The sequence below is a fragment of the Xiphophorus maculatus genome, chromosome 19 (genome assembly GCF_002775205.1).
Source record: "Xiphophorus maculatus strain JP 163 A chromosome 19, X_maculatus-5.0-male, whole genome shotgun sequence".
NCBI classification, from domain to species: Eukaryota; Metazoa; Chordata; class Actinopteri; order Cyprinodontiformes; family Poeciliidae; genus Xiphophorus; species Xiphophorus maculatus.
Window position 1 is genome coordinate 9,781,953 of NC_036461.1, and position 26,086 is coordinate 9,808,038.

General features: G+C 38.8%; 1 protein-coding gene across 1 annotated transcript; it reads right to left on the reverse strand.

Annotated features, from left to right (window-relative positions):
- On the reverse strand, nucleotides 1–8,403 carry thbs1 (thrombospondin 1). Its single transcript, XM_005797747.2, has 22 exons — nucleotides 8,233–8,403; nucleotides 8,061–8,144; nucleotides 7,297–7,856; nucleotides 7,070–7,148; nucleotides 6,684–6,773; nucleotides 6,472–6,581; nucleotides 6,022–6,147; nucleotides 5,527–5,623; nucleotides 5,265–5,438; nucleotides 5,004–5,180; nucleotides 4,752–4,925; nucleotides 4,381–4,661; nucleotides 4,078–4,296; nucleotides 3,865–3,972; nucleotides 3,301–3,460; nucleotides 3,095–3,213; nucleotides 2,700–2,934; nucleotides 2,366–2,593; nucleotides 2,009–2,280; nucleotides 1,822–1,919; nucleotides 1,590–1,729; nucleotides 1–1,496 (listed from the first exon to the last, which is right to left on the reverse strand). Exons 2-22 carry the CDS (start codon nucleotides 8,122–8,124, stop codon nucleotides 1,489–1,491), a joined length of 3,519 nt encoding a protein of 1,172 aa, XP_005797804.1. The 5' UTR covers nucleotides 8,125–8,144; nucleotides 8,233–8,403; the 3' UTR covers nucleotides 1–1,488.
- Nucleotides 8,404–26,086: the final 17,683 nt, after the last annotated feature.

The following is a 26,086-nucleotide window of genomic DNA, read 5'->3' on the forward strand; positions in this document are numbered from 1 at the left end:
TTTTTTATGAAGGCTTTATTGTTCACTTGACAAAGAATCAATAACAGGAGTATAAACAACATGTTGAGTAGAAACTATAGTACAAATGTTTATAGAAAAGTTTCACTAATAATTAAAAAAGAGACATACAAAAATCAAAATAACAAAGACATCCTCATGTCAGTGTGCAAAAAGATTTATACAGATAGAAACGCTTCCATAGGAGGTTACACCTCGAGATAAATTATTTAAATAGCATATATCTACACAAATGACAAAAAACAGAATAATTTATCAAAAAGGCACAAGAAATACATAATGCAAAACATATTCAAAACATCTTTTTAATCCTTTCCTGTTTGAGTTTCTTGTACTAGAAAAATATCTTATATACAGCATATGAATGATAATAGTCTTGCTTTTAAAAAAGTAAGCCAACAAATGTATACTCTGTTACTAAAACAAGTGTTTGTTTGTATTGCTGGCCTTAATAAAAAAGATGAGGTAATATTTGTACATAAAGGGTTTCCTTTTTCCCCCCTTGTCAAAAACACTCAAACCCAGGCACGCCATCAGGCACACTGTGCAGAAAGCAGGATACAGTTGTTTTTTACTTCACATAATTAGAAGTAACTGCATATATTTAGAGGATGTTAACCATAGAAGGTTGCTCATAATATTTAATGATAGCAAGATGCAGTGAGGAGCTAAAATTAAAACCTCTATGATGAAAGAATAAATAAAATATAACTGGCCTTCACTATAATTGAGATTTTAAGAAAAGGTTTTCATATAAATTGTGTTCCAAGGTCTCCTGCTCATGGATTTTCTTTCCTGAGAAGAGTATTTTTTGGGACAGGACATTGTATCTGCAGCCAACAGTGTGAGGGGGTCACCAGGAAAATTATAATTAAATTCTGATTTTAATGTCTTCATCGCTATTCTTTTTTGGTGTCACACATGCACAAAAAACACAACATTCACTCTCTTCAATAAGAACAGTCATTCTTTACTGTCCACAGTCCCTCAACAGTTCCTTCACAGGGGATTACTTTCTGTTTTTTTTACCCCATCCTTAAAAATGTCTTTTAAGACTTTCTTCGTTCTGAGTTCTGTATCATTCAGTCCACAGCAGATGTATGTTAATGCTCAAAATTAGTGAAAAAATGTAAAGAAGAAAAAAAAAAAGAACAACTCTCTTCCCTTTTCTCCCTCATCCACAGAGGAATAACAGTTCAGTTGTGCAAAGCAATAAAATGTGGCCCTCTTCTGATGCAGATCAGCGCAGACAGACAAAGAGAGGCGATTTCTTCTTAGCAGAGCTGCACTCACAATTCGTGCAGTTAACTTTTCCTTTTTATTTGGCTTCGACTCCTGAGGTCCCTTTCTGCCCCTTATCTCCTTTGCTCAACCTACCTCCATTGTGCATTTCTCAGAGGACAAATAAATGAAACTGAAACTGATGTAGGCCTACGCTGATACATTCTTCCAGAAGGCTCTGTGGTGCAATTATGTATCTGGAAGACAAAGCAAAGAAAATACAAATAAAAAAAAAAGTCTAAATGATGAGAATTGTTTCTGAACTGTCTAATCTTTGTACATAGTCTTACCTCTACATTCATATTTGAGGTCTGAGAAGTAAACCATCTCCTGAGAGAAGACATACAAGCCTAGTCGCCCACCAGCATATGTCTTATCATAAATGTTTCCAGAATCCGCCATGATTCTCTTGCCTTCATACATGACCACTCTAAAAGATAAATACAATCACATACTGTAAGCTACTGTAAAAACTGTAAAAGAATTACACAATTTTGGACACAAATCAGGTTTTGAACTCACCTAATAAGTCCAGTCTTGGGTCTATGGGTTAGGTGCCATCTATAGGCAGTAAAGTCCTTCCAGCCAATGTTCTTGGGGTCGTGCCACAGAGTACGGACCTGAAAATCAAGAATGGCAAGGATTGAAGTAAAAATAGCTACAAAAAATCATTTAGCCTGAAACACTGACTCAAACACCATGCTCTCACCTGTCCTGCGGTGTCTCCGGTGTGCCACAGAGCATTTCTGAGATGTTCGCCAGGCCCTGTGGTGGAATTTACAACTTTGATTGACAAGCCAGAGTAGCCTTGAGCTCTAGTGGGTGTGTGGGACCAGTAAGTCTGTGTGATCTGTTTCCACATCACTGTGTAGAAGCGGGAGCTGGACTGGTAGCCAAACACAAACCCGGCATAGTCATCATCTCTGTCCGTGTTGATGAAGAACGTTCCACTGAAATCCACGGCACTGAACTCATCGTAACCTGAAGTGGAAAGCGCATGATTTAGGGCAGCCACTACATATAGCAATTATAAGTGGAGCAACATGTTTCTCTGTGTGTTACGTACCAACAGCAATGCCGGGATCGCAGTTGACAGTCTGCACCAGCTCCTTGCCTTGATGCCTCACCACCCAGTTGGGGTCAATCTGAGAGGTGCCTTTGGGATCCAAGGGTACCATTTGGAATCTGCGGAAGTCTGTTTCACTGATGGCAAAGTTCTCAGGACAAACATCATGGATGTCCAGGACATTGTCTTGGTCAAAATCATCCTTACAAATATCTCCACGGCCATCACCTTCGAGAAAAATTTGAATATGGAAATAGAAAAACAAAAAATTAGAACAAAAATCCTTAAATTGATACAAATAAGAGGGATTGTAACAGTTTCTTGGAAAGCTTACCATCAGAGTCCAGTTGATCAGGGTTAAAAGCCAATCGGCAGTTGTCTTTATCATCAGGAATACCGTCATTGTCATCATCATGGTCGCAAGCATCACCTTTGCCATCTTTGTCATGGTCGGCCTGGTTGGCATTGGGAATGTATGGGCAGTTATCCAAGTTGTTCTGGTGACCATCCTCATCAATGTCCTGGTTGCTATCGCACTTGTCTCCAATACGATCTGAGTCAGAGTCAACCTGCAAAAGAACCACATTCCTTTTTGCTGAGATTTTCCAAAGACAAGCTTGTCTTTTTATGACAAGTGTTATCCTGGGTATATGATTTTTAGGTATGCAAGCAATGTCCAGAACTGACACATCTCCAGAAACTTTGTATTCTATGCTAAACGTTATTTACCTGGTCTGGGTTGTGCTCGAGGGGACAGTTATCACAGTGATCTCCAACACCATCCCTGTCTGTGTCTCTCTGGTCAACATTGTACACATATGGGCAGTTGTCATTCTCATTCAGAATACCTGTTGAGGAAAAGTATATATTTTAATATTTTTTAATCCTTAGCCTTCTTTCTAAGTAATTAGTTTGAGTTTACAGAGATTGCTTACCATCACCATCAATGTCGACAGCACAGGCATCTCCCTCTCCATTGTTGTCTGTGTCTGTTTGGTCAGTATTAGCCTCAAACACACAGTTGTCACAGCGGTCACCAACATCGTCCCTGTCTGCATCATACTGAGCAGGGTTGTACACTCTTGGACAGTTATCCTGTTTTAATGGAAAAAGAACATTATAATATGTAAAGGTGGGACATAAGTGAAAGAGTTTATCTGTATAGAAAAAACTGTGTTTCTAGCATTTTTCTTTTACTTTGGTTGAAATATAATATTCCAGAAGTATTTAACCCTGCATTTTTCTTTCCCAACTCTCCAAATCCACAAAAGAGAATTATGGGCAACCAGGCACGATATCCTCAATTCTGGCTTTATGTGAAAATTATAGTACATTATCCCTGTACTACTGACTTTCCACTGTGACTTTTTGGTGAAAGCACACAAACTGAAGCACTTTGCATTCCAATTGCCCAGAGGAAGGATGGCTGCAGTTGATTGCTATGTGTGGTCTCTAGGGAAAGCAGAGCTTGGGGCTGAAAAAACTCCCAGATTACTCACCCTATCATCGGGAATTCTATCATTGTCATCATCATGGTCACATTCATCCCCAAGGCCATCTTTGTCATGGTCTTCCTGGCCAGAGTTGGGAAGGTTGGGGCAGTTATCCTACAAAGGAACAAAAGTGAGGTTAGGAAAACAATCATCATAATAATATAGTACTCACGGATCATAACACCCGTTGGTGTTTTTGTCCATGTGGGGTATGGTTACCTTTTTGCAGTGATAAGTGGCGTTCTCCACACACGGCAGATCCGTGTTAGGCCATCCATCCAGGTCACTGTCCTCTCCACAAATCCGGCCATTCCCAGCATATCCTGGCTTGCATTCACAGCGGAACATTGACTCGGAGTAGACGCCCAAATATATACAGTTCGCATTTTTATGGCAGTTGTGGCTACCATCCTTGCAAGGGTTGCGGGGAGTGCACACCTAAAGTAATTATAGAGGGTTAAAATATGCAAGCTGTTCATGTGCAAGCCCAAGCTGCAGCGAATAATAACAAACAATCCACACCTGTTTTTTAGCAGTTGCCTGTTCCACACCTCTTCCGAAAGGTTGGGGACCAGAGAAACGGGAAGGACAGGGGAGGCAGTTGTAACCTGGCTCAGTGTTCTCACAAAGATGAATTCCATTGTGAGTATGGCAAGCATCTGGGACCTCTTTGCATTCATCAATGTCTGTGCAGGTAATCCCATCACCAATGTAGCCAAGTGGGCACTTGCCACACTCAAATGAGCCGTCACGGAAACTGGTGCACTTTGTACCAGGGAAGCATGGGTTGGAAAGGCAACCATCTGTGTCAAAACAGAGTGTTAAACATTAGATGAATATCATTTGATGATGTTGAACTTTGTTTTACTTGCGTGCAAAGATTAGACGCATACCAATAGGGCAGTCCTGTTTGTTGCAGATTTGAACCATGGTAGCATCACCAATACAATCTTTTCCTCCGTATTTAGGCATAGGATCATTGCAGAGACGGTTTCTTGTTTGGACTCCTCCACCACAGGTTGCCGAGCAGGTATCCCATGGTGACCAAGGTCCCCATTCTCCATTAACTGCAAAAATTAAAATCATATTATTATTCAGCACAAAAATAAATAACTCAAAAATTTTGGTGATGGTGTCTAACTCACTGGGGCAAGGCGACATTTGGCAGACTTTGGTGTGACGTCCTTCTCCTTGGCAGTCTCTACCACCCATCTGCGGTGTGGGGGAGTTGCAGAGACGGATCTGTGTCATGACCCCTTCGCCACAAGTCACAGAGCATGAAGACCAGGGTGACCAGTGGCTCCAGCCTCCATCCTGCTTGACTGTAAAGTAAAAGCATGCACAATCAATTCACTGCATTCTCAAGCGGTGGAAAAAAACTAGTTTTATGATGTTCTGCAGCTTACAGCGCTTGTCGCATTCCTGCGGGTAGCAGTCACGGGTCTGGACAGAGGTGCCCTCACACTTGCTGTTGATGCGATCACAGGAGCGTCCACGCTGCTGGATTCCACGACCACAAGTCACAGAACAATGGGTCCAGTCAGACCAGGCAGACCAACCACCCTCGGGAAAGTCACTCGCTATAATTGACAGACATGAGGTTTGAAAATTCTCAGTAAGACACCAGGACAGAAATTTTTATTTAATAGGTTTTAATAAGAAGCTTACGTGTTCCACAGCGTGGGCAGCATTCTCCATCGGGCACAGTGGCATTGGCACAGGGGATGAGAGGACAAGAGATTTTGCGACATATGGTTGCAGAGTTCTGGATGGGAGAATAGTTTAATGAGTGCAAACATAACAGCTATACAAAAAAAGACCTGGCTGATCTTGTTCCAAGTCTAATTGCTGCATTCCAGAATGGAATGATCTTATTAGATATGTAAAACACCTGCTGTGTCTATAAAGAATCTGCAGAGATCTTTATAAATAATGTCCTGCTAAACAGCCAAAAATAATATCACAGTACATGATTAGCCTTCACTAGAAGAACCCCATGCTGCTTTAATAATAATTTCTGACAGAATGCTATTGCTTTCAAGCAGGATAATAGTAATCACAAGGAAGGGTGCTAATGTGATCACTGTTCTGACATTATTGCAGCAGACAGCTGACTTCAAGGTTGTGTAAAGGTTGCATTCCTGGAAGTGTTCTCACACTCACCTGACAGGTGCACTCTGTGCAGCCATCCACTGTCCATTCATCTTTGTCCTTGTGCACAATGCCGTTATGGATGCAGACTCCATTGTGGATGATGATCTGATTTTTCAGTAACTCACTATCAGTAGACTGGGAGAAGAAAAAAAGAGAGCGTGAGAGTGGTAAGTGGGTTTGCTTGGGACAGAGGATGGAAACATTTCACTTTGCCAAGGTTCCAATACAAATGAATCACTGATTAAGACATTGCTGGAATCTACCGGAGCACTGCAAATGTGACTAACGGGCCAAACATATTTATGTATTCACTGGCGTCTCATTAACAAAATTGGCTGGGGACAGTCATTACAGTGACAAGTGGGTATGCACTAGAAATCTGTTAATTCAAAGCAGAAGACTGGAAAAGAAAGAGTGAATCATGGCAAAGAGAATACATTGATGGCTCTCTGAACTTACCACTTTTTGGAGTTCATTTGACAGCTGCTTAACAATCACGTTGAGTCCCCTGAGCTCCTTAAACATACTGGTAATATCCTCACATGAGAAACCGCAGACAGTCTGCAGATCTGGGGAAGAGTAGGCCAATGAATTAACTCAGCTCTTGGGGAAGAAGCGTTATTAGTGGAGTAAAAATTCTAACATTACTTTTAAGAGAGGAGAAATCTCACCTTTGGATTTGTGGCCAGTATAATCGGTTCTAATGGCAGGACTGGAACCATTGACTGGGTTGTCCAGGGTCATCATTTGGGTTAAAGCAGCTGCAAGTGAATAAGAGGAGAGTGGAAGAGTTGATTTTGATTTATAGCTTTGTGATCAACATAGGCAAATCTTTCATTGATGACATCAGTCGAGCATATATTGCGGTTTTTAATGCTGTCTCCGTCCCAGGGCTTTGGTCATTTGGAAATCTAAACTAAATGTAACTGCCTTTTAATAAAACTAATACCACTCCGATCCCTTTAATAATAGCGCTCTGGGCGGTGAGCCATATCACCCATATCAAAAACCACTACTCATTATTAAGGCAGTTGTCTTTTAGTTATTTCAATCTTACCTCCACTTTTACATCCCTTATTGGTCAGTATGGCATCTAGAGAGGTTCCAAAGACAAAATGGACATTCTGGAGGACTCCCTTCAAAACAATAAAAAAAACAGGATATACATATATATATGTAAAAATCACATAGTTATAAATATATAAATAAACATATAAATATATAAATAACACCTAAGATTAAATAATGCCTATTCAGTATTAGTAAGAAATGTACTCCTCTTACCATAAACTTGTCCTTCACTGCCCCCTTTCCAATCCTGAGTCTGGCTCTATCTGCCAACTCCCTGGACAGTAAAGTTTGGATTGGCACATCCAGCTCTGACACATTGATCTCTTCACAGCCCACAAAAAGCTGTGCCCTGTCCTCCTGGATGAACAGCGTGAGGTTCCTCCAGTGCCCATTCGCCAAGCCGGCATCTTCGATGGACACCACCTGCAGCTGCCTCTCGGTGGAGTAGACCAGATCAAGAGTGTTCGCCTTCCCGTTAGAAATTATCTCGAAGATAGGGCCAGATCCGTCGGTCTTCTCGACTGTCAGAAGGCTGCCTCTAGTTTTCTTGGACTGCTTCAGGTTAAGTAATAGGAGGAATCCCCGCTCGGCCTGGATGGAATCGAGGAGGTCCCTGAAGGAGGCGTCGGGGACTGGGGGGATCAGGTCTGCGTTCAGGACCTTGTATGCGGGACTGTAAGGGTCTGCGCCTTTGACTAGACTCACTCCGTTGTGTCTTTTGCTCACCCTCGCCAGCTCAAATAGGTCATACACACTGTTATCATCGCGAGTCTCTGCGGTCAAACAAAACAAAGCCATTGTTATATTTCTTTTTCTTCAAGACAAAGTGTATAAAAATAACAAAGAGCACAGAAAAAATTGGTTTTAGTGTTTATGTCTTTATTTCACGTTAAATTAAGCCCCGATATTTCTAAATTATTAGCAATGTCATAACCACCATCTCAATAAAATGAGAAAATGTGCATTTTTCTCCTTACCTGCCAATCTGGCACCATCGCAACTCCAAAGCATCAGCAGAAAAAGGATGCCACACAGCATCATCTTGAAATCTTAAAAAGCTCCTATTCCAACCAAAGAACAATAATTACTTTACACATAAGCCAGAGATGAACTTCAGATTAAAACAAATAATGGCATTATAATACTAACCTTTCAAAAAAAGTTTAAAAATATTAAAAATGAAAAGAAAAAAGGGTCCTTGTTTCAAATATTGTATATTCCGTTCCTCTTCTTCGCAGCTCTAAGAACAGTTTAATTTTAATGCTGGAAAGTTTCCCCTTTGTTATCCCGGTTTCTCCACTGATTCCACTGACCCGGGCTTCTGTCTTAACTTCTATTTAAACGCCTAAAGGACATTCCTGAGCTCCTGTTAGACCAATGGGAATCCAGCGCTAGAGACAGAGAAGGGACGGGCTTGTTATCTTACCTCACATCCAGTCAGAGTAATATCCGAGACGCACAGAGGAGAAAAAAAGACGCATTCCTGAGCTGAATTTCCATCACCAGACAAATATTTTATCCACTCACCAAAGCCAAGGCTTGGTGGTTTCCGGTCAGATAAACGCTATAGTTTTAACAGATTTAATGATGTAATGTTGTTTTATTCCACCATGAGAAAGATTATTTAATTTTAAATGATTCAGAATTAGTACATCTAAGGGAAGATGATTCAGCATGTATTCAATCAGAGTGATACAAATCTTAAATATGAATACGTTTTCAACATATACATATATTTTCGTTTTCCCCTGAAATCGTTTATATTTATGCTAACAAAAGTGCTGCTTATTCGATGCCACGATTTACATCTTGTTATATATATTTTGACCACTAGAGGTCTCATTGAGCTCAGAACACAGTGTACTGGTACTGAAGTGAAAGTGAAGTGTAATGGTCTTTTGGTGTGTCTAGAAAAAAAGTAAAAAAATATTTAAAATATAAGTACAACCGGATGATGCTAGTGAATTACCAAAAACATAAATAAATTAAAACTTGAATATTCAATAATATAAATATAAAGAGATTCTTTGTTCCAGTGCAAGTCCCAAAATACCACATAAACACTTTTACAGAAGTAATTGTGTCATACATTTACAAATAATTACAATGCTTAAAAATAAACTCAGATCTGCTTCTGCAAATATGTTTTCATTATGTAATTTATCAGCAACATTATGAGTAAAACATTTAATTTGAATACAATTAAACACAATTCAGATTCCTTGGAAAACTCTTAAATTATCCTTCTAAATAGTGAAAAATTTAAAGATGTGAATCAGATGCAAATTTTTGCATCACTAGCTGATTGTGGTGTGCGGTTAAATTTTCTGACATGCTGTTTGACCAGAATTACGTATGACAATTATTTTATGGCAACAAAATAATAAAAAACTGTGCAATGAGTGAATACTTCTATAACTCTTTCCCACACTATGCAGCATTTTATTCAGCATTGCTGTTTGGTTTGATTGTGCAGTTCTACTTTAGAGAGCAAAAGAAAAAATATTGCCTATGCTGTCTGACTGAATAGATGGTAAAAAGAGGGCTAAGCTATGCACAAGGCAGGGATTTCCTCATTCCCCATTGAATTGACATGTATAAAAATTATAGAAAATTTATTTAAGGCAAAAATTTTAGATCCTTTTTTCCTACAACCCTGTGTTTCCCTTTGGCTGTGCCACCCAAAGAAAAAACCATCTTTGCTGAACATATTTCATAGCTGAGAAAGTCATTTACCTTGAAAACACAAACCATTTACATCAGTGTTTTGAAACACTTAAAACTTTTAAAAATCCTCATATTTAAATGTGGATTGTTTATACTATCAAGGATGACAGTTAAATATGTTCTATTCCTAATGAATGTATTAGTCAGAAGGCAAATGTAATTTAGCAAAGCTGTATTAAATTGACAAAATCTTAACATGGGCAGTTCTTTTTCCAAAAACAAAAAGACAAATCTAACTCTGAAAAGCTCTGAAAAGCCACCTCCAACCATGGATCGCAGTAGGTGTTTGTGTTATTTAATGCTTGAGCTTTTCTTGACATGTTTAATGCTCAAAAGTGAAAATAATTGCAAGTTATCAGCAATTAACTTCAAGCTTGCAAAATCAGTTTCCAAGAAGTCATCCAGTTCTTCCTATCTATGCTCCAGTTTCTTAGAAATCCTGACGTTGCTGCTCTGCAAGGGGTTAAAATTAATGGCTGGGCATTTAACCTCTGACCTCTTCCCTCTCCCTCTGTTCTTTTCCACCACTGAGTGAAGACAGATTTCTTGACAGAGCCTTTATTCAGGTCCTCTTTCACCACATAAGGGTTTGTGATTTTTTTTTCTGCGAAAATTAGTGTTTGCTAACTGAATCGCACCAGCTTGTGGAGCTGTGGACGCAGAGGAAAACTGGAAAGAGTTAGCGTGTGACTGAGACGAAAAGCTTCTGGGGAGACGGGAGAACACAGAGGCGCCTGCACGCTGGGATGATTTGTGCAGAAAAAACTAAGGGGGGGCCGCCTGCCTAAAAATAGGCAGTGGGCTTCTAACCGTGATGAGACGCAACATGTGGGTTCCTGTTCCTCAGTTGGAGTGCTCAGGAACACACATGTTCCATTAGCAGCGGTACTTCGGTGACACATATGATTTACAACATGTAGCCGTCACCTTGGTGAAACACAAGCCCGCTGGAAGTGATGGAGCATCAGCAGCGAGGTTTCACAGGTCAGAATGTTATCCGAGTGGAAAATGGCTTCAGGGCTGTGAAATGGGATCAAGGTGGGACAGTTTAATGGAAAAAGATTTCTGGAGGTATCGTAGGTAGGTGTGACCGGCCACATCCCTCTGTGGGCATTCCTATAAGCTCACAGTGTGGGAAAAGACCTGCCAAAATCTAATAAATACCTGCTTAGGAGAGTCAGAATGGAAACAGCCCATAGATAACAAGTGTTTATCCTGAGTGGGTTCCCCGGTTTCTGATTCCATCTGTTGTAGCTTAGGAACAATGTCAGTAGATGGGAGTTTCAGTGCTTAATCACAGACGATGTCTGAATCAGTCCAGGCAGAACTAGCCCCCAATGTTTAGTCTGTATTTTCACTTTTTTGTGGAAATAGCTGCATGTTCGTGCATTTTCATAAATGACCAGTTTTATGTAAACATCTTAGCAGGTTTAAATTCTAACCAATGAAGTGCATGTTTATACTTTAGACACGGCGAGACCAGCCGTGAAGCACGGAGAAAAGTCACTTGAAACAAGCCAGGCGGCTATGTTTATGATGCAGTGAGGATAACTGAAGCTACACAGGTACTGCTGTAGGATATCTTATGGAGTGAAAAACCTTAAGCTAAATTTCAGAGGTGGGTAGTAAGAATGCTGAAATGAGAGTAGCACTGCTTCAACATATTTTTACTCGAGAAATAACAAAAGTAGAAGTATGCTATAAAAAAGGAGCTTGAGTTCTGAGTAACTGGTCATTACATCTGATTTAATATTTTGAGAACAGGGGGCAATTGTGAAGAAAGACCAGGTAGGCAGGCTGAGGAAAGGAGGCAAATGAACATGAAGGAAGTTGAGGACAAAATAAACAATAATCAAGGGGAAAACACTGAGCTAACAGAAAGGCAAGAATAAAAGCATTAACAAAAGAAAGATCAAAAGTGGTAACACAGAAACAAACCCAAAAACTCAAACAACTCAAGATCATGACTGTAAGAGACTGTTAAACACTTAAGACCGAAACGCAGGTTTACTTTTTAGTGGGACAACTCTAAATGTTGAGCTGGAACTACAGAGTTAAGTGGTTCAGAATCACTTCAAATGTACGTGTTAGAGAATGACCCAGTTAAAGTTCAGACCGAAATCCAACTGAGAATCTATAGCAAAACAAGCTTCAGCTACTTTGAATGAAAAATTTTTTTTTTTAAATCTCTACATGTACAAAGAGTGGTAAAGACATATTCCAAAAGATTTGCAGTTGTAATTTCTTCCACTTCGCCCAAATATTCAATCTCATTTTACAGTACTGTAAAATACAGTACTGGCGTGCCGTGGTGGCGTAGCGGTTAGAGTGACCCGTATTTGGAGGCCTTGAGTCCTCAACGCGGCCGTCGCGGGTTCGACTCCCGGACCCGGCGACATTTGCCGCATGTCTTCCCTCCTCTCCTTCCCCATTCCTGTCAGCCTATTTTCGTAAAAGGGACACTAGAGCCCACAAAAAGACCTCCTGGAGGGGTAAAAAAAATAAATAAATACAGTACTGTCTGCATGCATTTGCAGGGCTCTGTGGTGGTGGAAGCAAGTATGCCCTCTTTAATCGGAGTCAGATATGGTGACATCACTCTTATTTTGGTGGAGACCCCTGACAACAAAGCATTTCTCAAGTCTTCATAGGATCTCAGATTGAGTTTATAGTCCAACAGAGCAGCAGCTTTAAGGTTTCTAGAAACTCAACGTCCTTGAGTGATCCACTCAGACATCTCCTCTGTAGATAATTTCTGAAGAAAACTGAAAATAGCTGCGTAATCATCCAGTATGGTTAGGCCTCAATGTTTCTTCCAAGAAGAATAGAAGAAAAAAGACATGGCAAGTTCACAGGGAAATTACTGGGAAAATCTGAGACAGTTATTTCTGCCAAAGGTGCCTAATCCAAGCTCTAATTGAAGGGTTTCAATGCAAATTTGAGTCTGTTGCTGTATTCAGTTTGAATGACTTTCGTGAGAAATGCTGTAATACACATTAACAAAGAAACAATTGCTAGTTGTCACTCTAAAATAAAAGTCAATGATTGGGGCTTAAAACCTTTTTTTTTCAGAAGTGCAAAATATTTATTTGGAACGTCTTGTGGTGCAATAAAGAAATGCCTCTTTGTTTATCCACACCAAGCTTAAAATGCCTGCTTGGGTTTTTCCATCTTCAATGTGGCATCAGGTTTGTGTGTCTGACTGCACAATGAAAGCATGCTCATAATCCAATGATGGACAGTTTATAGGCTTTGCTTGAGGTAATAAATTACTCAACCAATGAAAGTTATCAAACTGATGCATGACAGCTTTCACAAGACATTTACCTTGACAACACGCCAACAAATGTTAATCCCTGCAGTTTACTTTTTTTTATTGAAGCGCAAGGGTTTGTCAGTGGAAAGGTGAGAGAAAACCAAGACGAGCATGTATTAACAGCTTTTGATTTGGCAACCGGCCTCCCTTATATGCATCATCCTTTAACTTATCCATCCAGAAACATGCCCAGTGGTGGAAGGTTGTGAAAGAATGTTTAAAGGAGGAAAAAAAACTGGACAGTGAACATGGAAAGAGTGAGTAAGAGTGAGGGGCCTTGTGGCAACTAGTCCCACATAGAACAAGATGAGTTAATTATAGTTTGAAAATGTGCTGTTCATGGTGAAGGTGATAACCAGTTTTAGTATGTTCATTGTGTTCCAATCAACCAATAAATAGTATATAATAAAGTTAATTTCTTTCAGTAATTTCTTTCAAAAATTCATATATTATTCAGTCATTTCTCTCATAGCAATAATTTTCACTTAAATGTTGTGGGATAATCATGGTATGTCCAACACAATACAGCATTATTGTGTTGGACATACCATCGTCCAACACAAGACCACGGTATTTTTCTTAGCAGGAAGACAACTAATTTCAAATCACTCCTGCAGACACCATCCACAAGAAGGGCAAACCACAAAAGGTCATTGTTAATCATTCTGGGTGTTGATGGAGCATTTTATCCGGCTATTGTAATGGAAAGCGGGGTAGAGGGAAAAACTGGTATAAAGTCAAGAGTCTGGTGGCTATTCACATTGCAGGGGCTGTGGCTCAAGAGCTTCACACAGATTTTAGGAAGTGTGTTCTTGGCAAAAACACTCTCAAGGATATTAAACTTCTACTAAGACTGTCTTCATGATGGCAGTAAGGTTAAGCCAAACTCTAAGCTCTATTGAACCTTCATGATATTGAATCATTTGAATAAATGTGCTTACAGCCACAACAGTGTGCCACTTTGCATGTTTCCCATGATATCATGAGCAATGAAACATGCAGGCAATCAGTACATGGGCTACAGCTGTTGTGTGCCTTGTTTTAGACCATTGTTAATCTGGACATGTCTGAAGTGTCTCACCTGGTCTGAGGAGAATAAGGACTGGGATGAAATTTTGCATTTCATTTGAAAATTCAAATCCCAGAGTCTGGAGGAATAGTGGGGAGGGACTAAATTAAAACTATGTGAGTCCCACAGAAGACGCTGATTATATTTTACAGCAGGATTTGACAACTATCCAAACTGCCGAAAGTACCAATACCTACTTTACCCACCATGGCGTCACCATGCTTCGTCACAGTTTGCTGTAATAAACCCCTCAGAGACTGGCTCAGATGAAAGACACCAGACCCAAAAACAAAGCAAAGAAACTAACTCCTCAGAAGTGCCACAGACCAATCCTTTCCATGCCATGCCAAGCATTGATGAAGTAAATTATACATAATACTCAGACCAAGTACTGCATATATATTCAAATTATTTTCCAAAGCTTAACATTTGTGTATTTAAATACTTTTTTATTGGTTTTGTGTAATATTCTTATCTTCTGAGAAACAGAATTTTGGGGTTTCCTCAACTGTAAGCTATAAAAGTAAAAATTAACATCTGCTTCACATTTTATGAATTAAATGAATGCTTCAATTATACCATAATTAACTGGGGTGCACTTGTACACCACATACTGATATCAAGCAGAAAAGCTTAAGAGGTCTTGCTGTGGAAATATCAAAAGCTCTTCTGATATGTAAAAAACAAAGTGTATCAAACTGAAAAAGTACAAAAAATATTTCTATAATTCGTTCAGCTGTCTTGTCCGCTTCACAGGCCAAAAAAACTAAAATGACTTGGACCTGTTTACCATCATAAATCGTTGATCATAATCCGTGCTTGGCCCACTAAAGGACATAAGGAAGCATGAATGCCAGCAATAATGACGTCTGGGGGGGGAAAAAAACATTCTCTGAATCTTCAATCTGGTGGAAAGGTTTTTAAAATAGTTTTAAGATCATGTTTTTAGAGTTTGTGAGTTCTGGTAAGTGTGAGTGTGATGATTGTGTTGATTGTGTTGGTTTTTACAAGCAGACATCAAGTCAGCTGTGGTGTTCTTTGCATGCCAGCTCTGCCAACGTGAAGACGTCGAGCTGGCGGTGAAAAGCTCTCCAGGGTATATGACCCTTCTGGTGCTTAAGTGACCTTTTCACTGATAGGTTGACAAACAGACTCAGTAATGATGAAGACATGTTTTACATAAGAACAAGAGTGAGAAAACTGAGGTTCATCATGTGCTTGGGTTTACGTTTTGGAAAAAGTGTCATAAATATTTTTACAAGTACTTTAAGGTTGCAGGAAAGGTTCATTTCAAGACTCATAAAGCTCTAAGTATGCAACCTCAACATTTGAAAGCATATAATTAGACATAAGAACACAGTAAAATTTAATTACGTGTAGAATCTGACAGTATTATTGGTAGTGTGCCTTGGTTTTTGTTTGCTCTGTAATTTGTTTATCCTTTATTTTTTTGTTACACTTAGTTTTTGGAATTTGAAAAAAAATGTGTGTTAAGCGGGCTCATTTCCTGAGCCCGCTTCCTGATTAATTTTATTTACAAAAATGAGGCCCAAAGGCCTAGACTCAGGACCACCAACTGATACCAACGACATAGCCATCCTAGAGCAAATTCCTGCACCATTTTTTATTTGTCTTTCTGCCTCTGGTCATGAGGTCGATTTACTGACTGTCCTCTTGGATGTGTGTGAAGTGTCAGTCAAAAAAATAAAGAACTTCTTATCATAATTTAGGGTCTGCACCATTATTCTAGCATAGCAGATACCAAAACAAGCACAAATGTTTAAACAAGAGGGAAACGTTAGATTATTATATTTCCTTACAGAATTTCTAGTAACGTTTTTTTTTCTCATTTACTGTATGCCTTATTTACTGTATTTCTTTTTTTATTGACCTGATGTGACATTCTTAATCTTAAATGTATGTGGAAATCGTCATAATAAATATCATTCTGGAAAATAAAATTAACTTTTAAATAATAATATAATATTCTACTTCATTCATATTACTTTATGCAGCAGGAAGTAAACTGGATTTTTACTTCTTGAATTTTCAGGAGCAGGGAAATATTTTGTCCATGTCATCTCATCATATGCACAGCCTCTACACCAGAGGTCTGCAACTGCAGGCCTTCAGAGTCGTTGTCCTTCAATTTTTTGATGTGTTCCTGGTCCAAGACAGGATGCTAAGCCATTCAGTGACTCATAAACGAACAAAAATATTTTAAAGTCTGTTCTCTGAGCTACAGGGAGCCACTGTAAGGACATTAAAACTAGGTTGATGTGCTCTATCTTTCTGGTTTTAATGAGAACACGAGTAGCAGTGTTCTGGATCACCTGCAGCTGTCTCATTGACTTTTTATGCAAACTTGTTGCAGTAATCAATGTGACTAAAGATAAATGCATGGAAGAGTTTTTTAGATTTTGCTGGGACTTTAGTTCTTTAAACTTACAAATGTTCTTCAGGTGATAGAAGACTGACTTTGTAACAGTATGTATTTATCCTTGTAGGTCTATGCCAGGTGTAGTTCATCACTACACCTGTTTTTTTGGCATGATTAGTTGTTTCTGGTTGTAATAACTGAATAACAAGGCACTTAGTTTTTGTTTTGTCCTCGTCATTAAAGTAGAAAGAAACTGTAGGTCACTCTTTTAAAATACTTGACATCAGTAATGTATTCTTCACTGACATGCATGTTCTCGAGATAGAGGAGAATCCAGTCAAACCCATTGAAATGACCTCCATGAGAGCCCAGAGCTCCCACAGCTCTGCAGAATTAGTAAAAATGTGTGCGTGCGTGTGGGGGTGTGTGTATGTTTAAAATCTCATTCAAAGAGTTGTTATACTGAGCTTAAGAGGACAAACTTAAAGTTAATGACATTACTTCATCCTCCCACACACACACATGCATATATATAACTGTAACGGAACTATGTATATATATATATATATATATATATACACATACACACAATAGTTCCGGTACAGTTAGTTATGCTTTTCTTGGCTCAGTTCACACAGATTTTAGGAAGCGTGTTCTTGGCAAAAACACTCTCAAGGATATTAAACTTCTACTAAGACTGTCTTCATGATGGCAGTAAGGTTAAGCCAAACTCTTAAGCTCTATCGAACCTTCATGATTTTGAATCATTTGAATAAATGTGCTTACAGCCACAACAGTGTGCCACTTTGCATGTTTCCCATGATATCATGAGTCTATAATGTTGACATTAATTCTGTCCAAATAGCCCAGAGGAGTTCATTGTAAGCCTTAGGGACATGTTCTGCTCTGAGTTGTAAGCTGCTAGTTTAAACACTTCCAGTGGTCTTCATTGGATATTTTACGAGACCACTAAGCTGTGAAATGCTGGGCTGTAGTAACCCTTTGCTGCTGAAGACACAAAGATTTGTTAGATTACTGCATTTTTGATATAAATGTCAAACCAGAAGCCAGACTTATGATGTTTTTATCTGCGTCTTTTCATCACTCACCTACTGTATGTTATTCAACGTTTTCTGTAAAAAGTTTTTTTCTTCTGAATTCTTCTCCAAATGCTTGCAGCTTCTGTATCAAGGATTGCAAAAGACAAACACAAAAGGACTCCAAGTGGGGCAGCTCTGGAATGACAAGTAAAAGGAAACTGCTGAAATAAAGCTGTTGGAACTGCCATGAAAAATGGTAGCAGTTATATCTTGCTGTTGGGATGCTTTTCTTTAACGTGGACAGGGAAATAGTTTCAATTTCCACAAAGACAAAAACCACCAACCTATAGCTACAATGGGATGTTTTAGATCAAGGAATGTTCACATCCAATTTTCTTTCTGACTTCCTCCGCCTTGGCGTTGACAGCAAATAGTTTTGATCTGACAGCTTGCGAAGAACTGTAAATGGGCCTGTAAATTTAGCCTGAAAGGGGGAGCTGACAACTGGTAATAATGCAAGTACCTGATTACCAGGACTAAAACACCGACGTTCCACCTTACGGTCATAGATGCGTTTCATTTTCTCCTGAGAAGAGGTCAACTTCTCCCTAGCCATTTCCACCCCCACATACAAACTCCATAAAGGAAGTCGTTGTTAAGCCTAACAGGGACAGAAACACCGCAACTTACAATGATTGTATGGAAGCGATCAGTCAAACTGCTAGACAAACACAGTCTCTCAAAACAGATGTATAATGGCTGCACTCACCAAACCAAGCACGCTCGTCAACGTCCCCCAACAAGACAGAGTAAACAACTCAAAACACACTACCTGACAGCTGATCTGGATTCAAAAGTGACGAGCCCCCATTTGTCACGCCCCACTCATAGGCGATGACAAAAATGGGAGACAGACGAGCAGATCCATAGACACAACAATTTATTTTTATCCAAATATGCGCTGGGAGAACTGCTCAGCCAGTCCGAGAGAGGTGTGGACCAATGCTGCTTGTCCTGGTCTGGTCCGGAGGCCAACCAAGCAGACCCTGTGACTGACAGGACGTCAGTATTTATCAGCCACCCGGTGCGTTCAATTAACAGACCATCCCCCTGTTTCCTGAAAAGAACAAAGACAACAAATAATGGACTAGAGACACCTACTGGATAGGAGGGGATTGTCACATAGTAAATTCAAAAATTTTGAAGTGAGAATAAAGAAACACAAAATTAGCAAATATTAAGCTATGTTTTAATGTGACTTTTTGTCTACTGTTGGTTTAACTGTGGGGGATCTGATCTTTGTTTTGTAGTTATTTGAATTCAGTAAGGTTTTCTACCCTTTGTTCATTCCTCTGTTTATTGTTGCCACTTAGGTATTGCCATATGAGTTTATGCTTTCAGTTACTAGTTTATTCTTGTGCTCTGAACTTTATGCAGTTGGACTTTGTTTTGTTTGATGAGTGTTATTATTTCCCTCCCTGATTTCATGTCCCCTCTGTTTATTAGTCTCCTTCCCTCTGTTCCTCTGCCTACATTCTGCCTCAGCTGTTCCTCATTTGTCTCTGATTAGCTTGTCTGATTCTATTGTCATTTCCCAACCCTGCCTCTGCATTTAAGCTCCTGGACTTTCACTGTTTGTTGCTGGATTCTTCTGTCATACTCCATTCCTTGATTTTGTCCCTCCTAACGAAAATATCCATAATATCCCCTCCACTTAATCATGCATCACTTTGTCTTGGTCTGTAATGTAAATACCAAACAGAACATGATACAATGTGTAAACAATTTACAGGAAGTGCCTATTTTTGTACTTTCTTCATTGTTGTCACTGCCTTGGTATGAGTTGTTATTTTTATTTGCCTGCCATATATTAGGCACATGAACATGAAGGTGTGCATGTACAATTTTACACCGTCTTTAATACGTTTATGCTTTTGAGTTACAGGGCTCAATCAGTTAAAGTTATTGCTCATGCACAATTTACAACTGTTGTCATTCTTCTGTGGAAATACAAACTGAGTTGAACATGAGTATCTTAAAAAGTTCCTAAAGGTCTTCACAACAAACAAAATATTCTGAAATATTGTTCAACTTTTTTAAAGAAAATAAATCTGAAACCAGCTGGCCTTGAGTCCAGGGTTTCCAGGCAAAGGTTGACCTATCTCTGGGATTCCTAGCATTGTTGCAGATGTTTTTGCTGAGCAAAACCAGATGAGACTTCAATGTTTTCCAGTAGCTATATTGCACAAATTAGCTTGAAGGCATACAGTTTACTTTCATTCATCATTTGTTCTGTGATTGATGCCTGACTTAATATAACCCAACGTAATAAGAAGACAGCAAACAAAAACTCAGCTTTTACAACCAGGGTGAAGATTCTTAACTACAACATAATTTGGTTTCAGTAACTTGTAGATATTTATGAACTTGCATGAAAGATTTCTTTTTTGTTATAATTTTAGAAGTCTGGTGACTAAAACCACAAGCTGTAAATCTACATGCCCATTTTGTTCTGGAGACTCTTCAACCTACTGTCATCCTGATGTCCTTTGTCAGGAAATGAATGAACAGAGACTTTCAGGGTTACAGTAAAGAGGCTGGAGAAACAATTTTTTCTTCTTTTTTTCATGATTGATAATGATCAGAGTCCTTTTTAAAGATTTATTGATGCTTATGTGGCTACTTCCAGTCAGTGGCAGCTGGATTTGCCAAGTTGAACAGACAGAGTATCAAAGATTTTTAACTGAAAAATACATTTGCTGTCTGACAAGAAAGCACTAACAGTAAGCTCAGGAACTGATTGTCCTTAATGTGGCCCTGCCCTAATAAGCTTAAATGACACACACTGTCAAAAGTATTCATACCCCTTCATCTTTTTCACACTTGTTCATAGCTACAAACTTTTATGCTTTTTTAAAATGGAATTTCATGTCGTAGATATTTATTTTGGTAAATATCAGACGGGAAGTTGTATTCCTTAGGCCAGCAGTACCTTAAGATTTTGAACTGCTCCATTTTCAACTGTTAAGCAGTGAGCCTAAAGCAAAAGAAGTTTGGTCTGATTTTATCTTCAGAAAGTGAGGGGAAAATGTGCAAGTTCTGGTAAATCTAAACTTCTGGTCAATGCATTAAATTTGTGGCTGTGCAGTGACAAAACGTGAGAAAGATAAATAAGTGTGAATAGTTTTGTAAGGCACTGTAACATTTTTCTTATTCTGCTAGCATTTCCTGTCTCTCTGATCTTTTTTTCTCCCACTCTTTCCATCATTCACCTACTTGGACTACATGTCAGTGGTTTTCATATTTTGGATGAACACATTTCAGTCATCACCATCACCTACAGAAGCTGGTTTTGGTGTCTGAGAACACAGCCGAAGAATGTACCCAAACACAGATTCTGCCTTTTAACATTTTTTTCTTTACAAAAAACAAAAACCCATTTTGTTCAAATGGATTATGTTGCCACTGTGCCTGCATGAGTCTCCAACAGCTTGGAGATCGCTTAGAGGAAGTGCTGACTCCTGTTTGTAGTGTAACATCTTGAGAACACATCATTGTGTTCCCCTCAAGTGCTCTCTCTTCAGGTTTGGCTGCAGGGGGTCGAGGTTTCCATCAATGATTAGGTTCACATAAAGATGAGTTATTGCGGAGCGTAGGGGATGGCGCAACCCATGTTTGGAGGCCTTGAGTACTCGACGTGGCCGTCGCGGGTGTGACTCCAAGACCTGGCGACATTTGCCGCATGTCTTCCCCCTTTCCTGTCAGCCTACTTTCATATAAGGGACACTAGAGCCCACAAAAAGACCCCCTATAGGGAAAAGGAAAAAAAAGATGAGTTATTGGAGTTTTAGTGGTATTCTAGTCTTTTCAATGGAATATCAGGCAGTACTGATTGAAAAAATAACAGAGCAGCAAATGTATTAAAAGTTCCTTGAACCATTTGCTTTATTCTACCTTTTGACCTGGATCTAATAAAAGGGTCAACATTTTCAATACTTTTGCAAAGGTATTTGTGCATGTTCCATGTTTATATATGAATTTGCCCCATTTTGTTTCCATTTTTAGCTGATGGGTTGAGCAGTGCTTGGAATAAAGGGGACTGAATACAAACACAAGTCACTCTTCTCATATTTGATTAGATTACACATTACTTTGTGTTGCTCTATTTCTTACATTTTTCATTGTTTCTTTGCTCTGGCAAAATGTGAAAAAATTCAAGGGGTATAACTACTTTTACAAGATACAGTGATGTACTGTGTGTTGAAAGATTTTTAGATGAGGATGACTTGTGTACAGGCAGTGATCTGGGCAGCATCCATGTTGTGAAAGCAAATTTCTGCTGAAGTCCAACAAAGTTTTTTGCAGGCCTCCGGGGGAATGTGCATCACTTCCAGTCATTCGTAATCAGGGACATGCCGGCACAAGCAGATGTTCATTGGAAGACTAACAACTGTAATTTATGTACTGTAGGTAATACACATCACATCAAAATATCTGAAAGCTTGCCATATAGTTTTGTTTCCCACTTGATATTATTTATTTTTACTTGAATATATTGGTAGACATAGTCATTCAATCATCAATTTTATTTCTCCATCAATTTTTTGCAAAAATACATTTTCAGTTAACTAATAGCCCACTTACTTAATTTCAGCTGTCCTAAACCAATTACAGACTCACATCAGAATAGTTTGACTATAGTATAAGTACGTATGTGGAAACAGAGGAGGAAGAATGTGGGGGTGGTCGGGCACTATGTGAGCTATAAAAAGAGAAGAAAGGGAAGAACATGTTGAACTCTCACCATGAGTAACTAAACATGAAGAATCTGAGGAATTTTCCATACATTCCCAGGGCTTCTCTTGTGCCTGACTGAAAAAAGAAACAATTTTCCAGAAAAGAGGCTAAAACATTGTCTCATTGGTCTTTAAGGGTGATGGGAACCCCATTTTCCGTCCTGTACTCCTTGTTCTTTCCATCGTCTGGCATATTGGAGGTTCCCCTTGACTGCCGGTGTTATAGGGCTTGATGTCATGTCTGAATATCTATGGTAAAGCTGAAGCTATGTCTGTGGAGACCAAATTGGTTTTCTTTGGGTTTTTCCCCCCTTACTTATCCTGAAAAGAAGTGTGCAGTAAGGACAAAAAATTCTTCCCCGATGAAAACAATTGAGAAATTTAGCGAGAAAAGAACATTACTTCAAGGTGAACCAAACAATACATATTTTTCAAATTATTCTTCATCAATAAAACTCAACTTCTGGTGCTCAGCCCTCACAAGATTATAATGATTTACCAAGGGTAGGAAATGTTTTATGTTGCCACGTGGAAAACTTGTGAATTTGGGAGAAATTGCGATAATCTTGACTAAGCCTTTGTCTATAGCTTGAACACTCTGTTACATTTGCACTCACTTCATCCTAAAGCAGCAATGGTTTTTACAGAACCATAGATAAAATGAACTACATGTAAATAAATCAGGGCAGTCTGACTTTTATTTTTCTCTGCATTTGCCTCATTACTTACTGTTGAGTTTGTTTTTTTTTAAATCTCAAGGTCCAAACGCAGAACATTTTTTATTTTTTATCAACCTCTCCAATATAAAGCATGTTTCTCTCATTTTCTGTGTTGCATTCTTTTATTCCACTTTTATTGCATCCAGGACTAAATCTAATTCCAAAAATCTGATGATGGATTAAACAGATGGTTCTAGACAGAAGGAACCTCTAGCAGGAGTGTTCAGAAATAGCAAAGGATGTGTAATGTTCCAAATCACCAGACAGGTCAAAGCTCCTTTCATCTGACTGCTCCGAAGGCCAATGGAGAGGAAATCAGTGGATCCAGTAAAAGTTTTTTTTCTCCTTCCTACAGCTTGGCTCCACTCATAACTGGCTGCTTTCACCCTTCTGCTGAGGACTTTTACAGATCATGGCTGCAGGATTGTAATGGATATGTGACATCCTGGTCACTTGGCTACTTGAATGATGATTTAAGGCTTAGATTAAAGGAAAAAGCACAAACATAAGTTTTTTATAATCTCACATCCACTATGCAAAAAAAGAGAGAATTGCTCAATTATTTTATGCAAGGCTGATTCAAATAATTTTATAGTGTTCTGAACTGCTTTATAAAATCTAGAAATGTATTCCATGGCTAGAAGTCACATTTATGTTTCCACAGAGGATAATTCCTGATGAGGTTTGAGTTTAGCTCTGTTTCCACTTTTCTGTATTTCACCAGCTTGTCTTACATATCATGTATCATGTCATGGAAAAGTGTCATGTTATAATGAATTAATCTTGCCTCTGTTTGAGGTACTTTTAGCACGATAAAACAAAGTAAAAAATTCCAATGAAAAGGAAAGCAGTAGGAAAGTATCAGTTACCAGTCGCCTCATATTGCAGCCCAGTTCCACAAAGTACACAGTTCAGTTAAAAAAAAGAAAAGTACCCTAAAAGTAACTTAAAATAACTGGGTTATCAATGTTCCGTTTTATATTACACTTATTTATGAAAGTACCAAATGTGCTCCTTTTAAACCCAGAATATATTCTAGCATAGTACCAAGTAAATGTCAGTATAATTCCAGAGAGTACCCTAAAGTAACAGGTAACCTCATAATACTGACCGATTCCTACTGCTACAAGTTACTTTCTGGAATGTTCACGTAACCTTCTCATTCAGGCCTGTTCCAAAACGTTCCCAAAAAGTCCCCAATAAGTTCAATGGAGGTCACTCAAAAGTTCTGATACAACTGCAAAACGTGTCGCACGAATACTGGAAAGGTAATATGTAAGTTTCAAACAGTATCAAGTAAGTCTTAAGGATGTTATGGGAAAGTACCTGGTAAGTTATAAGAAAGTATCCTGTAAGTTCTGAATGGATTTCAGAAAGGTCTTGGTAAAGTGAAGGAAATGTTCTTGAAAGTAACTTTAAAGTACCAGTACAGAGGCGGCCAATTGTTTCTGTGCATACAGAAACACCACGAACACAAAAAGTAAGTGGATGTCAGCACAACTCAAGGTAAACAACACAGTTAAAGACGAAGCATTTGTATAAATATAAACTCAAGACTTCACTTGCTAAATTGGACGTGATTGGAAATTTCACAGTGCCTAACATACTGTGGCTCCAGTGTTATGTTTAAACACAGTAGAAAATGCAATAAGTATAGATTTATATTTTGTCATTGTAAAAGCTTTGTGATCAATGAAAGTGACCAGAAAGTATTGCACCTCCTTACAAAATTCAATACAATACAACTTACAAAATTCCTCATGTCCATCTTTGTTCACCTTCTGCCTCCCCCCACTGCCCTCATTTAGTTTGAAATGCCGCTGGAGTTCCCAGCGCGGCTGTACATATGCCCTTGGCAATGTGCTGTGTCAGGAGAAGTAGAGAAACAGAAGCAAAGTGTTTTGCTTCCATTAGGTTGCAGATGCCAAAGTCTTATGACTGACACTTTCCGGTGGTTCTCCCATTGGGAGGCATAATACAGGGGTGTGCAGCCTGCTGGGCTGCGGCAATATATAGTGGAACCTCTCGCAATGATGTATGTTTTCCAGACATCATCTGGAGTTGCAAAAAATAAAGCTGGAGAAAGGGCATAAAAAACTTTTACAGAAGGAATAAACTAAACTAACATTGATTGTTAATGCTGATTGAGAATAAATTCAATAGAACATCGCATGCACCGCTGACACAGTTCTGGGTCCTTATTCTCACAGAAACCTTATTAAACACAGAAAAGGCAATGGAAAAGGGTGAGAGGGGGGAAAAATTCTATAATGTTCCTTAATCAAATCAAAAATTTGAAATCTTGGTCCTTGACACAACTTTCCACCAACCAAGTTACACAGAAAGCAAACGTATCATGATGAATCAGCTCGTTAGGACAGCAGTCTCACTAATGACAACAGAACCCAATTAGTGTCCATAAATCACTATAATCTCATTACAGCTATAATAATTCAGTACATTGTGCTCCATTGACTAATGTATCGTAGACAAGCTGTAATTAAAACTGACCACTAAAAACTATTATGGAAACTACATAGAGATCTACTTCAGCTACAACTGTCAACACATTTACTTTAAGCAGGAAATGTCTATCAAAGAAAAATAAGCCCAGGCTGCTTTCAGGACCATGTGGTTGAAAACTATCTGAAGGACATTTCCAGCTACTCGTCTAGAAAACATTAACCAGAATAAATCTGATTCCAACTCAAAGTCTGCAAGAATCGTTGCTACTTTTATTTCCTGCTGTTTTCATTATATGCATTTGACTTTTGAAAACATGATCCTTACTTTAGCAATGTGCAATATTAAATTTAGTGACTTCCAGGACAAACCACAGCTAATATTACACTGCAAAAGAAAGTACCTGCAAGTTTAATCTACAAAAACAATTTATCTCAGACCAAATGGTGGCTAGATGTTTTGCAGAACATGGCAACAGTTTAGTCCAGATTTT

Bases quoted from the DNA above. Each gene is read 5' to 3' on its own strand.
- thbs1 (XM_005797747.2), bottom strand. From the start codon at position 8,124: ATGATGCTGTGTGGCATCCTTTTTCTGCTGATGCTTTGGAGTTGCGAT. The intron at 6,774-7,069 runs GTAAGATTGAAA...ATTCACTTGCAG, and splicing joins TAAGGGATGTAAAAGTGGAG to CTGCTTTAACCCAAATGATG. The intron at 3,973-4,077 runs GTAACCATACCC...GTTCCTTTGTAG, and splicing joins CCACTTATCACTGCAAAAAG to GATAACTGCCCCAACCTTCC.